Source organism: Nansenia antarctica, assembly GCF_963989245.1.
Source record: "Nansenia antarctica genome assembly, chromosome: 7".
In the NCBI taxonomy this organism is placed as follows: Eukaryota; Metazoa; Chordata; class Actinopteri; order Argentiniformes; family Microstomatidae; genus Nansenia; species Nansenia antarctica.
The window spans coordinates 8,339,438-8,363,696 of record NC_137677.1 but is presented as its reverse complement, the minus strand read 5'-3'; the positions used below and the strand labels follow the sequence as shown (position 1 = coordinate 8,363,696).

The following is a 24,259-nucleotide window of genomic DNA, read 5'->3' as shown; positions in this document are numbered from 1 at the left end:
TACGGAGAGTACAAGTTGTTATTTTGATTAAACAGTTATCATTACGTTGCCTACGTCTTTCCTTTTTCCTCCGGCACTACACTGGTGACCCCGACGTGGATTTTTGTTAACGTAATTGTGTACAAAAACCAGCGAGCGAACATTACAATCCTGCAAAATGTCCGGGCGAGGAAGACGTTCAAACCAGCGGCAGCCATCACCATCCCCTGTCAGGGTAACGCGTGGTGCGCACACTCCCACTCTCAAGCTACCAGAGTTCTGGGACTCAACGCCTGCTGCATGGTTTGCTATTGTAGAGGCACATTTTAACAAAAGTGACATCGATGACGACGACGACCGGTACAACCATGCTGTGGCAATGTTGGGCAGCTCCACCGCAGCTCGAGTGGTAGGTTTTTTGTCTGCTCCCCCGACGACGAACAAATATGAGCGCCTCAAGGCCCTGCTTCTAGAGACATTTGAGCTGTCCACTGCGGAGAGGGTGCGTCGCCTATTTGCCATGTCGGACTTGGGTGACGAGAGGCCTTCTGCGCGCATGGAGAGGATGCTAAACCTGCTCGGTACAGAAGACCCCATGATCCTCTTCACAGAGCTGTTCATGCGCACATTGCCAGCTCAAGTTAGGATGGCGCTGGCCAACACCGCCATCATGGAGCCCCGCGCCCTGGCCAGGGAGGCGGACCGGTTCGTCTTGGCCATGCCTCAACGGTCCCCCGACCTGCTCGCTCCCGCGGCCGCCCCGCCACCCGACCGTCGCAGGAGAGCGAAGGATGACGCCAGACCTTCTGGCCAGCAGGGTAACGCTGCGGGCCATTGTTTCTACCACGCCACTTTTGGCGCCAAGGCCAAACGGTGCCGCTCACCCTGCACCTTCGGACCGACGGGAAACGGCGGGGCCGGCACTCAGTAGTGGCCCTGAGCGCTGGCGTCACCAACAGGCTGCTCTTCATACAAGACACCGCCTCTGGTCGCAGTTTCCTTTGTGACACAGGTGCCCAGTGGAGCATCATTCCGGCAGAAAGATCGGATGTGGCGAAGGAGGAGCGTGGTCCGCAGTTGGCAGGCGCGGACGGCACACCTATCTGCTCTTATGGCACTAGGGCGGTGGACGTGTGCTTCGGAGGGCAATGCTTTTCGTGGGATTTTGTCATAGCGGCTGTCACATTTCCCCTCCTTGGTGCGGATTTTCTGTGCGCCCACAACCTGTTGGTGGACGTGGGGAACAGGCGCCTGGTCAACTCACAGACTTTCGCTTCCTTCGCCTGTACGCAGGGGGAGGCGGTCTACAGCGGGTGGTCCAATACGCTCGCCGAAAGTGACCAGTACCTTCGGCTGCTCGCCGAATTCCCCGACCTTACCAAGCCCACCTTCTCCGCGCCCACGGTGAAACACGGAGTGGAGCACCACATCGAGACCGAGGGGCCTCCCCTCCACGCCAGGGCCAGGCGCCTCAACCCGGAGAAGCTGGCCATCGCCAGGGCGGAGTTTGCGCATATGGAGCAGGTGGGCATCGTTCGGCGCTCGAGCAGCCCCTGGGCGTCTCCCCTGCACATCGTCCCTAAGTCAGACGGCGGGTGGCGCCCATGTGGGGACTACCGCCGCCTCAACGACGCGTCCAAGCCTGACCGCTACCCGGTCCCACATGTCCAGGACTTTTCAGCGAACCTGGCAGGCAAACGCTTCTTCTCCAAAGTGGACCTGGTACGGGGGTACCATCAGGTGCCGGTGCACCCCGAGGACGTCCCTAAGACGGCCGTAATCACGCCATTTGGACTCTTCGAGTTTCTGCGGATGCCGTTCGGCCTGAAGAACGCGGCGCAGACCTTCCAACGCCTCATGCACTCGGGGCTCCGGGACCTACCATTCCTCTTCGTCTACTTGGATGACATCCTCGTCGCAAGCACCACGGAGGAGGAGCACCTGTCCCACCTCCGGGCCCTTTTCACACGGCTCAGCCAACATGGGCTGATTGTCAATCCGGCGAAGTGTGAGTTCGGACGGAACACCATCGACTTTCTCGGGCACCGGGTCTCCGCAGAGGGGGTGACCCCCCTCCCCTCGAAGGTGGAAGCTGTCGCTGCTTTCCCGCGCCCCAGCACAATCAGCGAGCTCAAGGGGTTCATCGGGATGGTAACCTTCTACTATCGCTTCCTCCACCACATCGCTCACATCCTGCGGCCTCTGTACGATGCCCAGAAGGGCAAGACTCTGAAGCAGCCGGTGGACTGGACGGCGGAGCGTGTCAAAGCCTTTCAGGACACCAAGGCGGCCCTGGCCCGCGCTGCCATGTTGGCCCACCCCTCGCCCTCGGCACCCACTGCTCTCACCACGGACGCCTCTGACTTTGCTGTGGGAGCGGTGTACGAACAGTGGGTTGGGGACGCCTGGCAGCCTCTTGCATTCTTCAGCCGCCAGCTGTCTCCCAGAGAGCAAAGGTACAGCACATTCGACAGGGAGCTCCTCGGGCTGTGGCTTGCTGTCAGACACTTCCGTTTTTTACTGGAGGGCCGCGAGTTTACGGCCTACGTGGACCACAAGCCACTCACGCACGCCATGTCCAAGGTGGCGGAGCCGTGGTCCGACCGCCAACAGCGCCAGCTCGCCTACATATCCGAGTTCACCACAGACATCCAGCACGTTGCTGGGAAGTCCAACCAGGTCGCGGATTGTCTCTCCAGGGCGGTGGTTGGTGCGGTCCAACTGGGTTTGGACTACGCGCGCATGGCTGCAGACCAGGCCGCCGACCCCGCCGTCCAGGCTCTCAAGTTGTCGGACACAGGACTGCGCCTAGAAGAGGTGGTTTTCGGTGACGCAGGGGCCACGCTCCTGTGCGACGTCTCCATGGGTCAGCCACGACCGGTGGTCCCCGCCAACTGGAGGCGCCCCGCCTTCGAGGCGATACACGGCTTGTCTCACCCTGGTAGGAAACCGTCCTCACGGCTGGTGTCAGAGAAATTCGTCTGGCATGGGCTCAAGAGGGATGTGAGGGCCTGGGTAGACACGTGCATCGCCTGCCAGCGCGCCAAGGTGCATCGACACGTCAAGGCCCCCCTGGAGCAGTTCTCTGTGCCTGAGCGGAGGTTCGATCATGTAAACGTGGACCTGGTAGGGCCGCTGCCCCCCTCGCACGGATACACCTATCTCTTTACCATGGTGGACAGGACGACTCGCTGGCCGGAGGCAGTTCCGCTCTCCTCAACGACAGCCCCCGACCTGGCCCGGGCGTTCATCGCGGTGTGGGTCTCCCGCTACGGCACCCCTGCTGATCTCTCCTCTGACCGTGGCTCACAGTTTACTTCAGAGCTGTGGGCAGCGGTGGCGGAGAATCTGGGGGTCAAGCTCCACCGCACAACCGCCTATCACCCGCAGGCGAACGGGCTCTGTGAGCGTTTCCATCGATCCATGAAGGCCGCCCTTCGAGCCAGCCTCACGGACAGCAACTGGCTTGACAAGCTGCCGTGGGTCATGCTGGGGCTCAGGACAGCGCCTAAGGAGGACCTCCAGTCGTCGTCCGCTGAGCTGGTGTTTGGACAGCCGCTGCGGGTCCCCGGTGACTTCATTCCCAAGTCAACGGAGCCCTGGTCCGCCGCCGCTCAGCGCGCCTCCCTGCTGGACAGCGCCAGGACCTTCGTCCCGGTCCCGACTACGCAGCATGGTGTCCCTACTTCGAGGGTGCCCCCGGAGCTGCACTCAGCGAGGTTCGTTTTCATTCGTCATGATGGCCACAGGACTCCACTACGTCCTCCTTATGACGGGCCTTTCCGTGTCATCGAGGCCGGAGCCAAGAACTTCATGGTTGACATGGGGGGTAGGCCTGAGTGTGTGTCCGTTGATCGACTCAAACCGGCCCACTTGGACCTTGAACTGCCCCTGGACTTGGCCCTGCCACCGCGCAGAGGCCGGCCTCCAGTCCTACCTCCCCTGCAGCGCCCTGGCCATTCCCCCCTCCGACCCCGACAACCCCCCGCAGCTCGCGAGCCCCCGGTCGTCACTGCCCCCCGTCCTTCCCTGCAGGTGGACGTGATGGGCGATGTCACACCTCCTCCCGCACCTCCTGACTTTACCTACGATCGTAGGGGCCGGGCCATACGCCCTCCTCGCCGTGAGGATTTCCAATATTGAGGTGAACACTGGGGGGGCTGGTGTAGTGACTACATTATGGGTTCATGTTCTCCTCTTACTGTTGGTTGTGTAGTGGGAGGGAACCAGTTCTGGCACTAGGGGCAGAGGGGAGGATTATTAACGTTGCAACTTCCTGTTTAGACACAAGAGTTTTGGTGATCGATTTCCTGGTCCTGTACGGAGAGTACAAGTTGTTATTTTGATTAAACAGTTATTATTACGTTGCCTACGTCTTTCCTTTTTCCTCCGGCACTACAATATCCACTATACTATACTATACAAATAAAACACTGTGCTGTACTCTATGCTATGCTATACCTATTCTAACATTCCCTATCTCTGAACCTTATGTACCCGAGGGTTGTCATATTGCACATAGTGTTATTGCACATTCATTTAAATGAAGGCCTCCTTTAGGCTACAGGTTGTAGCAACACCTCCCTCTAGGGGGGGGGAATACATACAGAAGTTGATGCAGGCAGAGAGAAGATATACAGGTGCTGGTCATATAATTAGAATATCATCAAAAAGTTGATTTATTTCAGTATTTCCATTCAAAAAGTGAAACTTGTATAATGTATACATTCATTCCACACAGACTGATATATTTCAAGTGTTTATTGCTTTTAATTTTGATGATTATTACTGACAACTAATGAAAACCCCAAATTCAGTATCTCAGAAAATTAGAATATTACTTAAGACCAATACAAAACAAATTTTTTTTTTTAAAAATGCTGGCCAACTGAAAAGTATGAACATGGAAAGTATAAGCATGTACAGCACTCAATACTTAGTTGGGGCTCCTTATGCCTGAATTACTGCAGCAATGCGGCGTGGCATGGAGTCCATCAGTCTGTGGCACTGCCATGGGCGTCAGCAGCTTTTTGAATGTGGGGGGGACACTTATTTTTCGGGGGGTCTGGGGGTCCTCCCCCCGAAATTTTTTAAATACTAGATTCAATTTCCTGCATTCTGGTGCGTTTTACACCCAAAATAATCTCCCTCTTTCTTTGTTTTTCCTTGGAGCTGGCATGGTTTGCAATTACTGACTACTATTATGTTTTGGTTTAACTCACAGAGGCCTGACACTGACACGTGGCACTTTTTAGGTACTTTATTAAATATGAAGATTCAAAAAGAATCAAAGAGTGAATTAGAAAAGAATGAGGTAACTTTGAGTCAACAAATTGAATAAAAAGTTATGAGGAAACATAAAATATGTACCTAGGCTACTCAGAGCCTATTACAATCAAACTTAGCCCTCTTCAGTGCATTGCAGAACATACAACTATAACAAACAAAACAAAAATCAAAGAGTGAATTAGAGCTGTCTCCACTGCCCCTGCCTGCTGCCCCTGCCTCTGACTCACTCTCAACCACCTATATCAGGAGAAATGGGGATGCATTGAGCACTTGTTCATATTGTTTTTCTCTAATAGAACATTTGACATAGAAATACAATCATCAATACAAAAAATACAATCACAAGCATTTTAGAAATAGAAAAATAAATGGAACAGGTGTTTTCTTCTTATTTTTTAACCCTAGCTCAAGCAATCAGATGCAAAATTGATTCTTTGGGTGGGTGCAATGGCCAAATTAAATAGTGCAAATGCTCAGGGCAATGAACACGGGCAGGAGATGCAATAATGACAGGACAGGTAAGCACTGTGAGGTGTTTGTCGCCATTCTGTGCTTTTGATGACATTTCGCCTGTGTCTGTTCTGCATTTAAACATGTCTAACCGCACTAGTAATGCCTAACAAAACTGCTAGTGCCATATAGCTGATCTAGCTCGTATTTGGTTGCTAGTAGGCTATGCTAATTCTATTGCTAATACAGAGAATGTCTCATAAGGTGCTAACATTCTTATCAGAAAAGCTGGCTGTGTTTGACCTTGGGACAGGGCTGGACTGGGACAAAAATTAGGCCCTGGCATTTTTGGCCCAGACAGGCCCACCCCAATCGGTCGGACCACACCCACCAGCACAAAAATACTTGCCTTATATACTCGTCTTATATACTGTGCTGTACAGTCATATGACAAACTGTAGTATTCCCCCAAACCACTGCAAAGACGACTACATGCAGTAAGCAATGGTACCAGTGCAAGTAGACCAGTGTACTCAGTGATCAGATTCCAGAGCGAATTTACGAACGCAGCCTTGTTGTTCTAGATTTTTTTTTCCATTATCAACCTATCATTGCGCTTTAGAGTAAAACAAAGCACGCAACTGTCGTCTATCTTTTCATGGCAACTCTACATTGTGATTTACAAGGGATATTACCTAATATTAAGTAATATTATTACTTGGTTACATTTTGCAATTGATCCGCGGTACGGTACACATGCGTGCCGAACCGTGGGGGGCGATCCGTTACACCCCTAACAGCTACCTATATTTTCCTTACCGGGTCAACGGTTACAGGCTGTTTCGGCCCCGCTCCTTCTGTATCCTCTCTATCCTCTGTATCTGTACCCTGCTCCCGCTCCTCCCTGCTAGCCTCCTCTTCAACCCTAACCCTAACCCTAACCCTAACCCTCTGTATCTGTACCCTGCTCCCGCTCCTCCCTGCCAGCCTCCTCTTCTTCTGTATCCTCTCTATCCTCTGTATCCAGGGACGCGGGAAGGGGGGTGCTGAGGGTGCTGCAGCACCCCCTAGCGGCAGGCAGAAGGAGCTCCTCCTGCCTGAACTTAAAAAATAAAAATATTATTCAAACAATAATTTAAAACAATATAATAACTATTGTTGCTTTTGGGAATACAAATAAATGTGTTTTTTGTCATAAATGTAAAAATGTGTTTGTTAGTTTTAATGTTAGTGATCACATGGTCATATCTTGCTAGGGAATCTCTGTGTTCTTTAGCAAAAATGCTAAATCAGCCAGAACAATTGAAGTGGAGTTGGAAGAAGATGCTGAGCTTAACAACACTCCCATTAATGCTCTACTGTCGGACGTTGTTGAGAAAGAGCAACAGACGGCCAGAAACGTATTAGAACTGATATTCAGATCCATCCGATTCTTCGGCAGCGAAGGGCTTCCGTTAAGAGGCAATAACAATCGACATGGAGTGCTGTCTGTAATAATGGTCAACATCATGTTTGTGGACATTGTGGGACACTGTGAGCTGAGTGGAAATTACTGTAAATTCCAACACATTGTTGGTAAAATATTTAACGTTACGTCTTTGTAGTGTGTAGGTGCGTGCGTGCTTAACTATTATTGCCCGTGCATTGGGGCCCGTCGTTATGCCACTGTGTGCGTGTGAGCGAACGAGCAATCAGCGAGAGGTAGGGAGGGAGGGAGGGAGAGAAATCGTTATAATTTTTTCCCTGGCAATTTTTTTCCCTGTAGCGTATAAAGACAGCACCTCAGCACCCCCAGTCAAAATACCTTCCCGCGTGCCTGTCTGTATCTGTACCCTGCTCCCGCTCCTCCCTGCCAGCCTCCTCTTCTTCTGTATCCTCTCTATCCTCTGTATCTGTACCCTGCTCCCGCTCCTCCCTGCCAGCCTCCTCTTCAACCTGTTGCTGTTGCTGCTGTGGTAAACTTGAGGGTGCAGCAAACATGTCCCTAATGTTTACACATTTGGCAGCATCTGCCTCGAGTTTCTTTTGGTTTTTCTCCCTAAGTTTTTCCCAGCCTCCCTTCCGTTTTAGTGTGCTTTTGCGCTCCATCTCTCTCAGTATCTATCTAGTAACTATCCAGGCTAACTAAATTTATTTTGCTGGCCGGCTCGACCCAAAACTACCGCGAAACTGAGACGGAGGTCTGGTGCTGCGTGCGTGCGTGACCCCTGACCCCCCCCCCCCTTCTCTCTGTTGATTGGGCCAGCCCAGTGTCTGTATCGAAAATTGACCAATGGGCCGCTGTCCCAGATTTATGGGCCGTTCAATGGTAGCTTTCGATTTATGGGCCGTTCGATTGTAGCTTTCGGCCTGGCTCGGCCCAAAACTACCGCGGCCCACCGGGCAAATGCCCGGTATGCCAGATGGCCAGTCCAGCCCTGCCTTGGGAGAACGCAATGTTGCTGTTTGGCCACTCACGGGAAAACTTGGATGACTTTGACTTACTTTTCTCTTCTTAGAAAAAAAAAATCCTTATATCCATCTTGGTGGATGATCTAAATATCGTCTTGCCTCAGTCTGAATGTTTTGAATCTGCGTGCGTGTCTGATGCTGCGTGCCGTTAAAAACAGAAGTAAAACGCGGAGTGGATTTCTGGATATGGGCAATCCCCTACTCATAAAGTGGAACGGATTTGATTGTGAAGCAATGAAAATAACGCTGACCAGTCATGCAACATATTTTTGATGGCAAATGTGGGGGGTTCCAAACGACCTTGTTTCAAAGGTGGGGGGGACACGTCCCCCCCCAAATATATGGTGGTGACGCCCATGGGCACTGCTCAGGTGTTATGAGAGCCCAGGTTGCTCTGATAGTGGCCTTCAGCTCTTCTGCATTGTTGGGTCTGGCGCATCGCATCTTCCTCTTCACAATACCCCATAGATTTTCTATGGGGCTAATGTCAGGCGAGTTTGCTGGCCAATTAAGAACAGTGATACCATGGTCCTTAAACCAGGTACTGGTATCTTTGGCACTGTGTGCAGGTGCCAAGTCCTGTTGGAAAATGAAATCTGCATCTCCATAAAGTTGGTCAGCAGCAGGAAGCATTGAAGTGCTCTAAAACTTCCTGGTAGACGGCTGCGTTGACCCTGGACCTCAGAAAACACAGTGGACCAACACCAGCAGATGACATGGCACCCCAAACCATCACTGACGGTGGAAACTTTACACTGGATTTCAAGCAACGTGGATTCTGTGCCTCTCCTCTCTTCCTCCAGACTCTGGGACCTTGATTTCCAAAGGAAATGCAAAATGTACTTTCATCAGAGAACATAACTTTGGACCACTCAGCAGCAGTCCAGTCCTTTTTGTCTTCAGTTTAAAGTTAAAGTTTAAGTTTAGTTTAAAGTTAAGAGTTCAAGTTTAAAAGTTAGGGTTAAGGTTAGGGTTAAGGTTAGGGTTAGGGTTAGGGTTAGGAAAAGTTAAACTTAAAGTTTAAAGTTAAAGTTTAAGTTTAGTTTAGAGTTCAAGTTTAAAAGTTAGGGTTAAGTTAGGGTTAAGGTTAGGGTTAGGGTTAGGGTTAGGGTTAAGGTTAGGGTTAGGGTTAGACTGTCCCTGTAATCACCGCTGGACTGGCCATACAATCTTTCTGCCCGCTGGCAGATGGGCCGCGCTAGTTTTGGGCCGGTCGGGCCGCCCCCCCCCCAATTTTTTTTTCATAATAGCGTGGCCCAAAATAGCGCGGCATCAACTAGCGCTGAATCAAGCGGCGGCCCCCGTTTATACTAACACATGGGCTGGCCCAATCACATGCTTAGGCCCTGCTGTCCATCGGCCCCCTCCCCCACTCTGATCCCTCGGCCGACAACCCAAGTACAGTGTCATGTCCGTAGATAAGATAGTGAAAGGGGGTGCCCAGAAAATTAGGGAGAAAAAAAGTAAGAAGCTAGCAGAGGATGCCTCAAAATGTCAGAAACTGACAGATATGTTCTCTGCATCGACTGTGGGGGCTAGGCCTACTACAGCTGCGGCTGCCACAGCAAAATCTTTACCGCTAACTAACGTTAGCACTGATGTGCCGTTAGCAATTGAGGAGGAGACAGAGGACACAGCTAGAGAGGTAAGCAATGTTGTTACTTGGTTTTACAAAAGCAAAGTTACGTTAGTCGCTTGCATTGGCCAGATTAAGGGAGCAGCAGCAGAGAATGTCTTATGACTTATGCTAACCCGTACAGGCAGCATGATTGCATTGCGCTTCACCAGGACTTGGCTGGAATTCATGCACACACAGTGATCTCTCTCGTGGTGTAACGTTAGTGCTGCTTGGCTGTGGACTCTATAGCTAACGTTAAATGGGGGTGTTCTGCATTTTGTGACTTTCTATTTTGTTGCTAGCTAGCAAGTTGAGGTATCACTGTCACTGACATAAATGCAATACCAACAATGGGTGTTATTAATTGTCTTGTGGTTATGTGTGTTTCATGTCCATGTAACAGTCATGTAAAATGTTTTTTGACACTGCTTTTTGAGCTGTACCGAAAACAAATTCCACCGACCTAGGTCGTGTGGTCATTAAACTATTCATTCATTCATTCATTCAATACTTTTTATTTGAAAATAAAAATATTTAAAAAAAAATCTACACTAGCCTAGTTCAGAACTAATGAATGCTTTTTATTGCATGGAGAAATAAAACTCATGCAGTCTGCAACCCAATAATGTTGTCTTGCAACCTTCCATTTGAAATGACTGGGCTTCTGGTGTAACATAATGCAATCATGCAGCCTGTGTGTACATGTAAATGAGAACTTTGCTGATTTTGACAACCAGTTAGTTTACTTCTCTGTCCATGTCTTGTTGAATCAGGTTGAGCTGCTGCTGCCCTCCCCAGAAAAGCAGAGTGTCAGGGAAAGAGAGGAAAAGAAGAGAGAAAAAGAGGAAACAGAGGAAACAGAGTGCCACGTTCAGGACTTCAATTACTTTGCCTGTCCTGAGCCTTCCATGCTAGACCACTTTTTAGATTACCACCCTCAGCAGAGAACCAAAAATACAGCGGCACAAAAGTATTTCACATGTGCAGATGGCACCAGTAGGAAGTGGCTCACATATTGCGAAGAACAGCATACATTGTTTTGTTTTGTCTGTATGGCATTTGGCAATAGCACTGACCCCAGAAAATTCCTGTATTACTGGAATGACAGGATGGAGACGTGCGCAACAGAGTGTGGAGGAGCATGAAAAGAGTGCTACACACCGAAAGTGTGCTGAAGCCTATTTTCTAAGAAGTAGAAAAGGAGATATTCAGAGCAAGTTTGCTGGCAGTCAGATGTCTGCTCACAGGCAGCAAGTAAGAAAGAAACGCCAGGTTTTGGAGTGTGTTGTGGATGTGGTGAAGGTGATAGGCAAGAGGGGCTTGAGCTACATAGGGGGTTTTACAAATGGTATATTCAACAGACTGCCAGCATGTTGATCGGCGGTGTCGGACCGATTGTGTTGGGCCGGTCTGAGCCACATGGCAGGGCCTAATTTTTGTCCCAGTCCAGCCCTGCCTGTAATCTCTATGTGTGATGTGTGAGACCAGGCTGTTTATTCTGATAATAACCAGCTTGTTAACATTCAATTTGTCACATTGTATACCCACAAATACATTTCAGAACTTTAGGAGTTGTTTAAACTTGAACTCTGTATTTACACTGTGTTGCCCAGTCAATAAAAATGTTTTTCGCCAACCAATCAGGTAGCGGTATTGCCCTGCCTTCCCCATACCATCCTAGGTTTCGCAAATTCGCGCCCCGGGCCCGAGCTAGATTACTCTTCCTGCAACGAATGGTGGATTGCTGATTCACATGCTTAGTATTCAAATGTATTGATTGTAAGTCGCTTTGGAATAAGGCGTCTGCTAAATGCCAAAAATGTATGTAAATGTATCTTGCATGTTGTCCACGCTCCTACGCATTTTCATTAGTTGATACCGTGCGTGACGTGGTGAAAGCAACGCAGTCGTGTCTCTCAGAAAAGAATATATACTGAAATGTATGAATGAGGGAATAAAATACATTTCTTTATATTATTTTGTATTTCCATATTACTGTGTGTATTCATTTATTTATGTATCTATATATTTATTGTTAATAAAGACTTGGTCCTCCATACTATGTGTACGTATTTTTCCTCAGTAGTAGGCTATTTGGCATCTTTTGGCAATGTTAATTTTTGGTTAAATAAATGATAATAAAGTACAACTTGTCCATATTTCTTAAAAAATAACTAAATATTTAATAGGGTGTCCTAATTTTTTCACGACTATCTTTATTCCATATTTTATAAGACGGTAAAACAAAAACAAAAACACATACAGCACTGTCTGAAAATCATATATCATTGTAGCTTTTCATATATATTTATTTATGTCAGAATGAAAAATTACATACAATACTGTCTAAACAGTGAACATGAATCGACCCAACGTAAACATTTTTTTTTTTTACTGTCTGACAAAATAAGTCAATCACTTTCCCGACATGAGCTGGGCGATCTTCTGATGCAGGACCCCCTTCATCTCGGCACTCCCCAGGTTGTCGGTGATGGTTGTGAAGAAGTGGCGTGCGTTCTCCTCCTCCAGACTAGAGCTGCTGGCAGGGTGGGCGGTGAGCACGGCCTCGTAGTGAGTCAGGATCTCCAGGGCACACAGGAACAGGGCCTCGCTCTGCCCGCCTGGCAGCATCACCTGGGCGTGCTGGACGTGGCAGAAGAGCTGGCTCAGCACAAACAGAACCTCCTGGCTGGCCGACGCCGCTGGGCGCTCCTCTGCCGCCTTGGGGTCTGTAGGGTAAAGACAGGACGTGTTAGAGGCCTTGGTGTCTGTAGGGCAAAGACAGGACGTGTTAGAGGCCTTGGGGTCTGTAGGTTAAAAACAGGACGTGTTAGAGGCCTTGGGGTCTGTAGAGGAGAGACAAGACGTGTTAGAGGCCATGGTGTCTGTAGGGCCGGGTGCCCAATACGTCTCATCGGACGACTCAAGTACTTTTTTTTGTTGTATTTGTTTTTACATATACATTTGATTTACAATTGAGAATTACGTTCAGAAAATGTGAAGGAGGAGCCTTCACAAAAAAATTAAAAAAAATAAATAGATGAAAGGATCATTGTAATAGTCATACCTAGCAATGAGGTGGATATCTTTGGGGAGACACCCTGCTCAGTCCTGGGGTCTTTAGATGAGGTGGTAGAGGTGTTGGGGTCTTTAGGTGAGGTGGTAGAGGTCTTGGAGGCTTTAGGTGAGGTGAAGGCTGGGTTGGACGTTTTCGAAGAGAGGGGCAGCTTGCTCCTCAGGGACTCAACCGACTCCCTCATAGCAGTGGCATACAGCCGTCCCACATGGGCCCAGCCCGGGGCAGGGAGCCAATCAGAACAGCTGGACCCGCAGAGCAGTTGGAGGACCCGCAGCAGCAGGACTGACAGACGCAACTCGCAGGAGAACCCTCTCAGGTCCAGCAGGGGCAGGAACTCCACATACTCTAGGGTGTATGGGACATGTAGTTTACCTGCAAAAACACAACGCCTGGTTAGGTGAGCACACCGTACACAACTTTGAATCAAAGCCAACGTTGCGGTCGGCGGTTGATGAAGGTTCTGTTGACAGGTCCACTAACACGAAATGACTGTGGAGCAAACAAGGACAATGGACAAAAAACAAAGGACAAAAACAAAGGACAAAAACAAGCGTATATGCTGAGGTTTCATGCATCACCAATGTCGTCTTACCTGACTGAAGAAGCTGGAGTATGGCTCTCAGTGTCCTCCCCCACTCTGTCACGGTACACCAGGGCAGGGTCTGGGTCACGGCCACCAAGAGGCCTTTGCTGAACATGTTAACGTGGTCCGGCCGGCGCTGGTCCAGGGACAGAGAGCCCAGCAAGGAGGTCTGGACCTGGTCCGAGAGTGCACAGCCTTCCATCCACGCCAGCAGCCCCGTGCCCGGCCCGTACTGGGCCAGCTCCAGGCCCGACCACTCCTGCTCCGACAGCTCGCACACGTCCATCAGAGACGACGGCACCTCGTTCTTGAAGTGCTCCCCCCACACAGGCTTCAGGTGGAACCGGACGGTCCAGTCGAGCGGCTGGACTTTGTCGTAAAGCCAGAAGAGAGCTCTGGACCAGGTGTTGGGGGCGGAGGCCACCTCTCTACCCACCACCTCGCCTAATGTAGTCAGAACAGTGACGACCAGCTCCTTGGTGTCTATGGACAGGTTAGGACCAGTGCCCTCTGGTGGTTCCTCCCAGCACCTGCAGGCCCGGTTTAGAAGCTGAGAGAGGATGTAGAGGAGAGGGAAAGGGGAGCAGTTCATCACCCAGTGAGGAGAAACGTCCAGGGAGGCCAGAGACAGAGTGGAGCGGAGCAGACGCAGGCTCAGCTCCGTACCGAACGAGGAAGAGGAGGGACAGGAAGAGGGGGAGAGATGAGGAAGGACAAAGGCACACACAGCGTCTTCAGGGGTTAAGAAGCTCTGCCGTGTCTCTGTGCCCTCGGACGTGCTCGGCTCCAATAGAGCGACCAGGAAGTGTAGAAACTGATCCTCTTCTTTGGCTGAAGACAGTTTAGTCGACATAGTCTCTTGTAGACAGCAGCACAGTAAGCTCCCTGTCTTCACACCAACACCTGTAAAACACAACAGAAGCCAGACCAGTAAGCTTAAATCAGGGGTTCCGAAAAATATTTTTGTCTTGTGACCCCAAATTGACATCAATAATTTCCTGTGACCTGAACAACTTGATTGTGGGCTATGCCAATATATAATAATGAGGTCCAAGTGTATTCTTCTTATCGCCTATGTTTGAAGGGACTGAGTGTGACTTTAAGTGACATCCAGGGGTGAAGCTGAATGTTCCATAGATTTACAATTAATTCAACATGGCGGCCTCCACGAAGACACCCGCTCATTTTAAGGCCAGGAAAATGCTTTTGTGCATTGCATTATACGCAAATTAATACAAATATCATGTTTGATTGCTGCCGGATCTGTTTGTCTTGTTTTCACCACTGGATGTCGCGGAGGGTCACGCATTGTCCCTTTAATGTATTATATGTTGTATTAATGTATTAGGTGTTTGTCTGTTGATGTGGACCCCAGGAAGATTAGCAAACTGCTACGGCATAAGCTAATGGGGATCCTTTTAAATAAACAAATAAACAAATAAACCTAAAAGATACTCTTGTGTCCTATTTATCAAATCATAGAGGTTAGTGTGATTTTCCTCACAGGACCCCAATTCGATATCACGGGACCTGACATGGGGTACCGACCCCAGGTTTGGGAATTGCCATGACAATTGGCTATGACATAGTGGGATGGGCCACAAAAGTGGGCGTGACATGAGAATACAGTATTCATTCAGATATGAATTTATTCACCTGTCCTGTCCATGGCGCCCCGCAGGCCCCAGAGCTGGGTCAGTATCTGGGCGAGGAGGCGGTGGGCACCCAGGTGCGCCACAGCCAGGTGGCAGCAGCGGCGTAATGTGGCCTCTGGGTTCTGGAAGGCGACGCGGGCCACAGCGGACACGGCCAACCGGAGGTTCCCCTGCGCCGCTCCGCCCTGGATGAGGCAGTTGAAGGACATGTTGAGTTCTTGGCTGAAACCTTCTGTGACAGCATGGGGGAGAGAGCTGTGGAGCCCCCTGCTGGAGGAGGTTAACGTCAAGGCTAACACTGCGTTTTTCTCAGCTAAGGGGAGCTCAGAGAAAATGTCCACAATGATGTCCTTCAGTTTTCGGCACTGTCCGACGTCCGTGTCGGTCTGGCATTTCGCAACAAGAGTGGAGACTAGTTTCATGACAACATCCTTCTGCTGGAAGGCATTTTTGTTTCTCGCCAGGCAGCTGATCCACTCTTCCTCATTCAGGGCCCAGCTCATCTCAGTGGCAAATAACACAGTGAAATCCTGGAACCCGTCCAAGCGCTGGTCAATGATGGCCACAGCAACACGACCCATGTTTATAGAGCTGCTCTCTATGTCGGGGAAGGAGAGTGAGTCTAACACCCTTCTCAGAATGTTCTGTAAATGGCTCCGCGTTTTTCCTTCCATCTCATCCCCTGTCTGAGACATTGATGATTCCTCCAGGGCTGTGATCACTCTTTGTAGACTGCTCTTCAGACGAAGGGCAGAGAGACTAGGGTTACCAATGTCAGTCATCCTAAGCAACCCTCTCTCCTCCCAGGTTTCGGCAAGATCAGACACAGTCTGCAGGGTTTGGGTCAGTGTCCGTGTACATGGTTTAAACTGTGAGGGGGTGTGAGCTGCCCTCAGGTCTCTCTGGGCCTCTTTGATCACCTGGACCAGGTCAAAACTCTCCATCCCAACATGCCTCTCTTCTCTGAATGTCACGAACCGTGAGAGGTTCTTGAGTTTGAGCTTGGCAGGGAGGTTGACAGTTTGGTCGATCAGGTACGTGGTGTATAGGGAGTCGAGGCAAAGGGAGAGGGCAGAAAAACAAAGGTCGGGGTCATTGAGTTGAGATCTCATGTCCACCAAGGCACATAACAGAATGGATAACACATCCGTGGTTGAGGAGGAGGAGGACGGTGGTGGTGGTGGTGGTTGTGTGTCCGGGTCTGACTTGAACCTCTTGGCAGCCTGGGTTGAGAGCTCGGTCGCTGGGTCTGCGGGGCGAGCACACTGGCTCATAAACACCTTATCCAAGTCATCTTCCAGATCCTCCCTTCCCTTCCACAGCTCCCACCACACCGCCAACAGAAGACGGACGTCATCTGCCGTGCTGTTACGGCTCACGTGGTTCACCAGCCTGTCCAGCTCGGCACACAGGCTGCCTGGAGGGAGACACAGGAGCAGCTGGCTGTAGGTCTCAGAGAAGCCCGGCATCGACTTGACCAGCTCAAACATCATCGCATGGTTGACGTCAGGGAGGCTGCTCTGCAGAGAGAACAACGGGTTCTCCCTCCAGCTGACTTCCACATCCTCTCCGTTCTCCTTCCCCAGGAGCTTGGTCCATAGGATACAGATGATCTTCTTCCTCCAGTGGACGTGGTTCTGACTGTCGCCGTGGTCCAATCCACAGATTTCTCTGACAGCCTGGAGGATGGGTCGGCCAACCCTGACCCAGTCCTCCTTCTGTACGGCAGAGAGGGACGCAGGCAGGCACAGCTTGTTGGCTAATAGGAAGCCTCCCTGTAGAACAGCTGTCTTCTCACAGCTCAGCCAGAACTCTGACAACACAAACAGAAAAAGAAAATAAACAGTTAGTAAAATAAATGGTGAGATAGAATGAGTACATTTCAGTGACATCTGAAAGGCTTAGGCTAGTCAGGTTCCGTCATGGATTTTCACTGTCTTGGTGCCCCAGTGGTGGAACGAGCTTCCCACTGCTGTCAAGACTGTAGAGTCACTACCTACTGTTGTGAAAAAATTAGGACACCCCATATTTAGTTCTTTTTTTTAAAGAAATGTCGACATCTATAGATAAAGGTGATCTAATTGAACCAAAGACAATGAAAATGTAACTTTGTAATCATGTATTTAACAAAAAAACAATGAATGCCCTAATAGCTGGTATTAACCCCTTTGGCTGAAATAAGTAGCCTAGTGCTTGGAGGGGTGGTAAGCAGTGGGATCATTCCACCAGGTGGTGGTGGTAGGTAAGTTTTTCACTGCAATTCCTCGCACAATACACACAATCAGCAACAACCACAGATGCTACCACTAACACAATCCACCTGAAGCCATGTGCTCTTCAGAGGGGGTAGCAGTAGTGCTGGGAGGGGTGGGATCATTCTAACTGGTGGTGGTGATGGTTGGAGCATATTTAGGTCATATTTTAAGATAATATAGGCTAGTATAGTGCCGGAGGAAAAAGGAAAGACGTAGGCAACGTAATGATAACTGTTTAATCAAAATAACAACGTGTACTCTCAGTACAGGACCAGAAAATCGATCACCAAAACTCTTGAGTCTAAACAGGAAGTTGCAACGTTAATAATCCTCCCCTCTGCCCCTAGTGCCAGAACTGGTTCCCTCCCACTACACAACCAACAGTAAGAGGAGAACATGAACCCATAATGTAGTCACTACACCAGCCCCCCCAGTGTTCACCTCAATATTGGAAATCCTCACGGCGAGGAGGGTGTATGGCCCGGCCCCTACGATCGTAGGTAAAGTCAGGAGGTGCGGGAGGAGGTGTGACATCGCCCATCACGTCCTCCTGCAGGGAAGGACGGGGGGCAGTGACGACCGGGGGCTCGCGAGCTGCGGGGGGTTGTCGGGGTCGGAGGGGGGAATGGCCAGGGCGCGGCAGGGGAGGTAGGACTGGAGGCCGGCCTCTGCGCGGTGGCAGGGCCAAGTCCAGGGGCAGTTCAAGGTCCAAGTGGGCCGGTTTGAGGCGATCAACGGACACACACTCCGGCCTACCCCCCATGTCAACCATGAAGTTCTTGGCTCCGGCCTCGATGACACGGAAAGGCCCGTCATAAGGAGGACGTAGTGGAGTCCTGTGGCCATCATGACGAATGAAAACGAACCTCGCTGAGTGCAGCTCCGGGGGCACCCTCGAAGTAGGGACACCATGCTGCGTAGTCGGGACCGGGACGAAGGTCCTGGCGCTGTCCAGCAGGGAGGCGCGCTGAGCGGCGGCGGACCAGGGCTCCGTTGACTTGGGAATGAAGTCACCGGGGACCCGCAGCGGCTGACCAAACACCAGCTCAGCGGACGACGACTGGAGGTCCTCCTTAGGCGCTGTCCTGAGCCCCAGCATGACCCACGGCAGCTTGTCAAGCCAGTCGCTGTCCGTGAGGCTGGCTCGAAGGGCGGCCTTCATGGATCGATGGAATCGCTCACAGAGCCCGTTCGCCTGCGGGTGATAGGCGGTTGTGCGGTGGAGCTTGACCCCCAGATTCTCCGCCACCGCTGCCCACAGCTCTGAAGTAAACTGTGAGCCACGGTCAGAGGAGAGATCAGCAGGGGTGCCGTAGCGGGAGACCCACACCGCGATGAACGCCCGGGCCAGGTCGGGGGCTGTCGTTGAGGAGAGCGGAACTGCCTCCGGCCAGCGAGTCGTCCTGTCCACCATGGTAAAGAGATAGGTGTATCCGTGCGAGGGGGGCAGCGGCCCTACCAGGTCCACGTTTACATGATCGAACCTCCGCTCAGGCACAGAGAACTGCTCCAGGGGGGCCTTGACGTGTCGATGCACCTTGGCGCGCTGGCAGGCGATGCACGTGTCTACCCAGGCCCTCACATCCCTCTTGAGCCCATGCCAGACGAATTTCTCTGACACCAGCCGTGAGGACGGTTTCCTACCAGGGTGAGACAAGCCGTGTATCGCCTCGAAGGCGGGGCGCCTCCAGTTGGCGGGGACCACCGGTCGTGGCTGACCCATGGAGACGTCGCACAGGAGCGTGGCCCCTGCGTCACCGAAAACCACCTCTTCTAGGCGCAGTCCTGTGTCCGACAACTTGAGAGCCTGGACGGCGGGGTCGGCGGCCTGGTCTGCAGCCATGCGCGCGTAGTCCAAACCCAGTTGGACCGCACCAACCACCGCCCTGGAGAGACAATCCGCGACCTGGTTGGACTTCCCAGCAACGTGCTGGATGTCTGTGGTGAACTCGGATATGTAGGCGAGCTGGCGCTGTTGGCGGTCGGACCACGGCTCCGCCACCTTGGACATGGCGTGCGTGAGTGGCTTGTGGTCCACGTAGGCCGTAAACTCGCGGCCCTCCAGTAAAAAACGGAAGTGTCTGACAGCAAGCCACAGCCCGAGGAGCTCCCTGTCGAATGTGCTGTACCTCTGCTCTCTGGGAGACAGCTGGCGGCTGAAGAATGCAAGAGGCTGCCAGGCGTCCCCAACCCACTGTTCGTACACCGCTCCCACAGCAAAGTCAGAGGCGTCCGTGGTGAGAGCAGTGGGTGCCGAGGGCGAGGGGTGGGCCAACATGGCAGCGCGGGCCAGGGCCGCCTTGGTGTCCTGAAAGGCTTTGACACGCTCCGCCGTCCAGTCCACCGGCTGCTTCAGAGTCTTGCCCTTCTGGGCATCGTACAGAGGCCGCAGGATGTGAGCGATGTGGTGGAGGAAGCGATAGTAGAAGGTTACCATCCCGATGAACCCCTTGAGCTCGCTGATTGTGCTGGGGCGCGGGAAAGCAGCGACAGCTTCCACCTTCGAGGGGAGGGGGGTCACCCCCTCTGCGGAGACCCGGTGCCCGAGAAAGTCGATGGCGTTCCGTCCGAACTCACACTTCGCCGGATTGACAATCAGCCCATGTTGGCTGAGCCGTGTGAAAAGGGCCCGGAGGTGGGACAGGTGCTCCTCCTCCGTGGTGCTTGCGACGAGGATGTCATCCAAGTAGACGAAGAGGAATGGTAGGTCCCGGAGCACCGAGTGCATGAGGCGTTGGAAGGTCTGCGCCGCGTTCTTCAGGCCGAACGGCATCCGCAGAAACTCGAAGAGTCCAAATGGCGTGATTACGGCCGTCTTAGGGACGTCCTCGGGGTGCACCGGCACCTGATGGTACCCCCGTACCAGGTCCACTTTGGAGAAGAAGCGTTTGCCTGCCAGGTTCGCTGAAAAGTCCTGGACATGTGGGACCGGGTAGCGGTCAGGCTTGGACGCGTCGTTGAGGCGGCGGTAGTCCCCACATGGGCGCCACCCGCCGTCTGACTTAGGGACGATGTGCAGGGGAGACGCCCAGGGGCTGCTCGAGCGCCGAACGATGCCCACCTGCTCCATATGCGCAAACTCCGCCCTGGCGATGGCCAGCTTCTCCGGGTTGAGGCGCCTGGCCCTGGCGTGGAGGGGAGGCCCCTCGGTCTCGATGTGGTGCTCCACTCCGTGTTTCACCGTGGGCGCGGAGAAGGTGGGCTTGGTAAGGTCGGGGAATTCGGCGAGCAGCCGAAGGTACTGGTCACTTTCGGCGAGCGTATTGGACCACCCGCTGTAGACCGCCTCCCCCTGCGTACAGGCGAAGGAAGCGAAAGTCTGTGAGTTGACCAGGCGCCTGTTCCCCACGTCCACCAACAGGTTGTGGGCGCACAGAAAATCCGCACCAAGGAGGGGAAATGTGACAGCCGCTATGACAAAATCCCACGAAAAGCATTGCCCTCCGAAGCACACGTCCACCGCCCTAGTGCCATAAGAGCAGATAGGTGTGCCGTCCGCGCCTGCCAACCGCGGACCACGCTCCTCCTTCGCCACATCCGATCTCTCTGCCGGAATGATGCTCCACTGGGCACCTGTGTCACAAAGGAAACTGCGACCAGAGGCGGTGTCTTGTATGAAGAGCAGCCTGTTGGTGACGCCAGCGCTCAGGGCCACTACTGAGTGCCGGCCCCGCCGTTTCCCGTCGGTCCGAAGGTGCAGGGTGAGCGGCACCGTTTGGCCTTGGCGCCAAAAGTGGCGTGGTAGAAACAATGGCCCGCAGCGTTACCCTGCTGGCCAGAAGGTCTGGCGTCATCCTTCGCTCTCCTGCGACGGTCGGGTGGCGGGGCGGCCGCGGGAGCGAGCAGGTCGGGGGACCGTTGAGGCATGGCCAAGACGAACCGGTCCGCCTCCCTGGCCAGGGCGCGGGGCTCCATGATGGCGGTGTTGGCCAGCGCCATCCTAACTTGAGCTGGCAATGTGCGCATGAACAGCTCTGTGAAGAGGATCATGGGGACTTCTGTACCGAGCAGGTTTAGCATCCTCTCCATGCGCGCAGAAGGCCTCTCGTCACCCAAGTCCGACATGGCAAATAGGCGACGCACCCTCTCCGCAGTGGACAGTTCAAATGTCTCTAGAAGCAGGGCCTTGAGGCGCTCATATTTGTTCGTCGTCGGGGGAGCAGACAAAAAACCTACCACTCGAGCTGCGGTGGAGCTGCCCAACATTGCCACAGCATGGTTGTACCGGTCGTCGTCGTCATCGATGTCACTTTTGTTAAAATGTGCCTCTACAATAGCAAACCATGCAGCAGGCGTTGAGTCCCAGAACTCTGGTAGCTTGAGAGTGGGAGTGTGCGCACCACGCGTTACCCTGACAGGGGATGGTGATGGCTGCCGCTGGTTTGAACGTCTTCCTCGCCCGGACATTTTGCAGGATTGTAATGTTCGCTCGCTGGTTTTTGTACACAATTACGTTAACAAAAATCCACGTCGGGGGTCACCAGTGTAGTGCCGGAGGAAAAAGGAAAGACGTAGGCAACGTAATGATAACTGTTTAATCAAAATAACAACGTGTACTCTCAGTACAGGACCAGAAAATCGATCACCAAAACTCTTGAGTCTAAACAGGAAGTTGCAACGTTAATAATCCTCCCCTCTGCCCCTAGTGCCAGAACTGGTTCCCTCCCACTACACAACCAACAGTAAGAGGAGAACATGAACTTCTGCACCTGCGCATGTCCAAGATGGCGCCGTCCATGGCAGCTGTGGTACTATGGAGTGTTGTTTGGTGTGTTTGTATGTCTGGATTTGTGGTCTGTGATATCTCTTATACAAGAGAAGAACTCTTAGGTCTCAGGGATTCCACCCCCTTGGACATTGCCCCTATTTTTCTCACCCGATCTACGGAAGTGCTGGATATCCTGATCCGAGGAACCGCAATCTTCACCCAGGCTGTGAGGTGGCTGAGACGACAGCGGGGGAAGAGAGCTGGGGCTCTCGCTAGACTCAGAAGACGCGGTTCCCGCACTCCACTCCCAGGAATATTTCTAGCCAATGTGAACTCCTTATGTAATAAAATGGACGAACTCCGGTGCCTGGTAGCGAAAAGCAAGGACTACAACTCTTCAGCAGCTTATGCCATCACGGAGACCTGGCTCTCTGAGGACGTCCCAGACGCAGCAGTACAACTGGAGGGTTTCCAGCTGTACCGAGCCGACAGGGATACACTCTCGTCCGGAAAAGTCTGCGGAGGTGGGGTATGTTTTTTCGTTAACGAGTCCTGGTGTACTGACGTGACAGTGATTAAACAACACTGCTCGACTGCCCTAGAACTCATCATCATAAACTGTCGCCCGTTTTACTCGCCCCGTGAGTTCAGCTCTTTTATTCTTGCTTGTGTGTACATCCCACCAGACGCTGCTGTCGAAGAGGCACAGAGCGCATTAGCTGAGCATATTATGGAGACTGAACGTTTACATCCGGACAGTGCTGTGATTGTGTTGGGGGATTTTAATAAAGCAAATCTGAGCCGGGCTCTGCCCAAATACCGGCAGCAGGTCAAATGCCCCACTCGGGGGGAGAGGACGCTAGACCACTGCTATTGTACCATCAAGAACGCCTACCACGCTGTCTCCCGAGCTGCGCTGGGCAAATCTGACCACGACATTGTCCATCTGATCCCATCCTACAGGCAGAGACTAAAAGTGTCAAAACCTGTAGTTAAGTCGTTCAGAACATGGGACAGCGAGGCTAAGGAGAAAACCAGCGCCTGGTTAGAGCGGGCTGGCTGTGACGAGGGCTATGTGGAGTGGGCGGGGGCTGAGGCCGGTAACGACTTGGATGCGTACACTGACACTGTGACGTCATTCGTCAGCTACTGCGAGGAGGTGTGTGTTCCAACTCGGACCAGGGTCAGTTATAATAATGACAAACCCTGGTTCACAGCCCAGCTCAGAAGGCTGAGGTTGGAGAAGGAGGATGCCTGGCAGAGGGGTGACAAGAACAGGTTTAGAGACGCCAGGTACAAGTTCGAGGCAGCTGTTAAGCAAGCAAAACATCGCTACTCTGAGAAACTGCAACAACAATTCTCAGATGGCAACGCTGCCTCTGTCTGGAAGGGTCTAAAACAAATTACAAACTATAAACCAAAACCCCCTCTGACCATAGAAAGCACTCTCCTTGCAAATGAACTGAACAAGTTTTACTGCAGATTCGATCCACAGTCTGCCCCCTCTACTACTGCCCCCCCTCCCCTCCCCCCCTCTCCCCAACCTCCCCCCCCTCCTCCCTTCTCTCCCCTGAGCCCCACCCCCTCTGCCCGCCCACAGTCTGCCCCCTCTACTACTGCCCCCCCTCCCCCCCCCCTCTCCCCAACCTCCCCTCCTCCTCCCTTCTCTCCCCTGAGCCCCACCCCCTCTGCCCGCTCACACCTCTCTGTCTCAGAGAGAGAGGTGAACCGCCTGTTCAAGAGACAGAACCCCCGGAAGGCGGCCGGTCCGGATGCTGTCTCACCCTCCATGTTGAAGTTCTGCGCTGACCAGCTGTCCCCTGTGTTCAGCAACATCTTCAACTCCTCCCTGGAGTGCTGTCAGGTACCAGCCTGCTTCAAGACCTCCACCATTATCCCTGTCCCCAAAAAGTCGAGGATCACAGGCCTGAATGACTACAGACCCGTTGCCCTGACCTCTGTAGTCATGAAGGTCTTTGAACGCCTCGTCCTTGCCCACCTAAAGTCCATCACAGACCCTCTCCTAGACCCCATGCAGTTCGCGTATAGAGCCAACAGGTCCGTAGAGGACGCAGTCAACATGGCCCTACACCATGTCCTAAAACATCTGGACACGGCCGGGACCTACGCCAGAATCCTGTTCGTTGACTTCAGTTCGGCATTCAACACCATCTTGCCACCCATACTGGAGT

The 24,259-nt window shown here is 52.3% G+C and overlaps 1 protein-coding gene across 1 annotated transcript; it reads right to left on the bottom strand.

Annotated features, from left to right (window-relative positions):
* Positions 1 to 12,202: 12,202 nt before the first annotated feature.
* Positions 12,203 to 17,434, bottom strand: LOC308162342 (gem-associated protein 4-like; the record flags this gene model as incomplete). The annotated part of the gene is made up of 5 exons (XM_080536498.1): positions 12,203 to 12,555; positions 12,855 to 13,238; positions 13,459 to 14,352; positions 15,106 to 16,917; positions 17,425 to 17,434. 5 exons carry the CDS (start codon positions 17,432 to 17,434, stop codon positions 12,203 to 12,205), a joined length of 3,453 nt encoding a protein of 1,150 aa, XP_080392624.1.
* Positions 17,435 to 24,259: the final 6,825 nt, after the last annotated feature.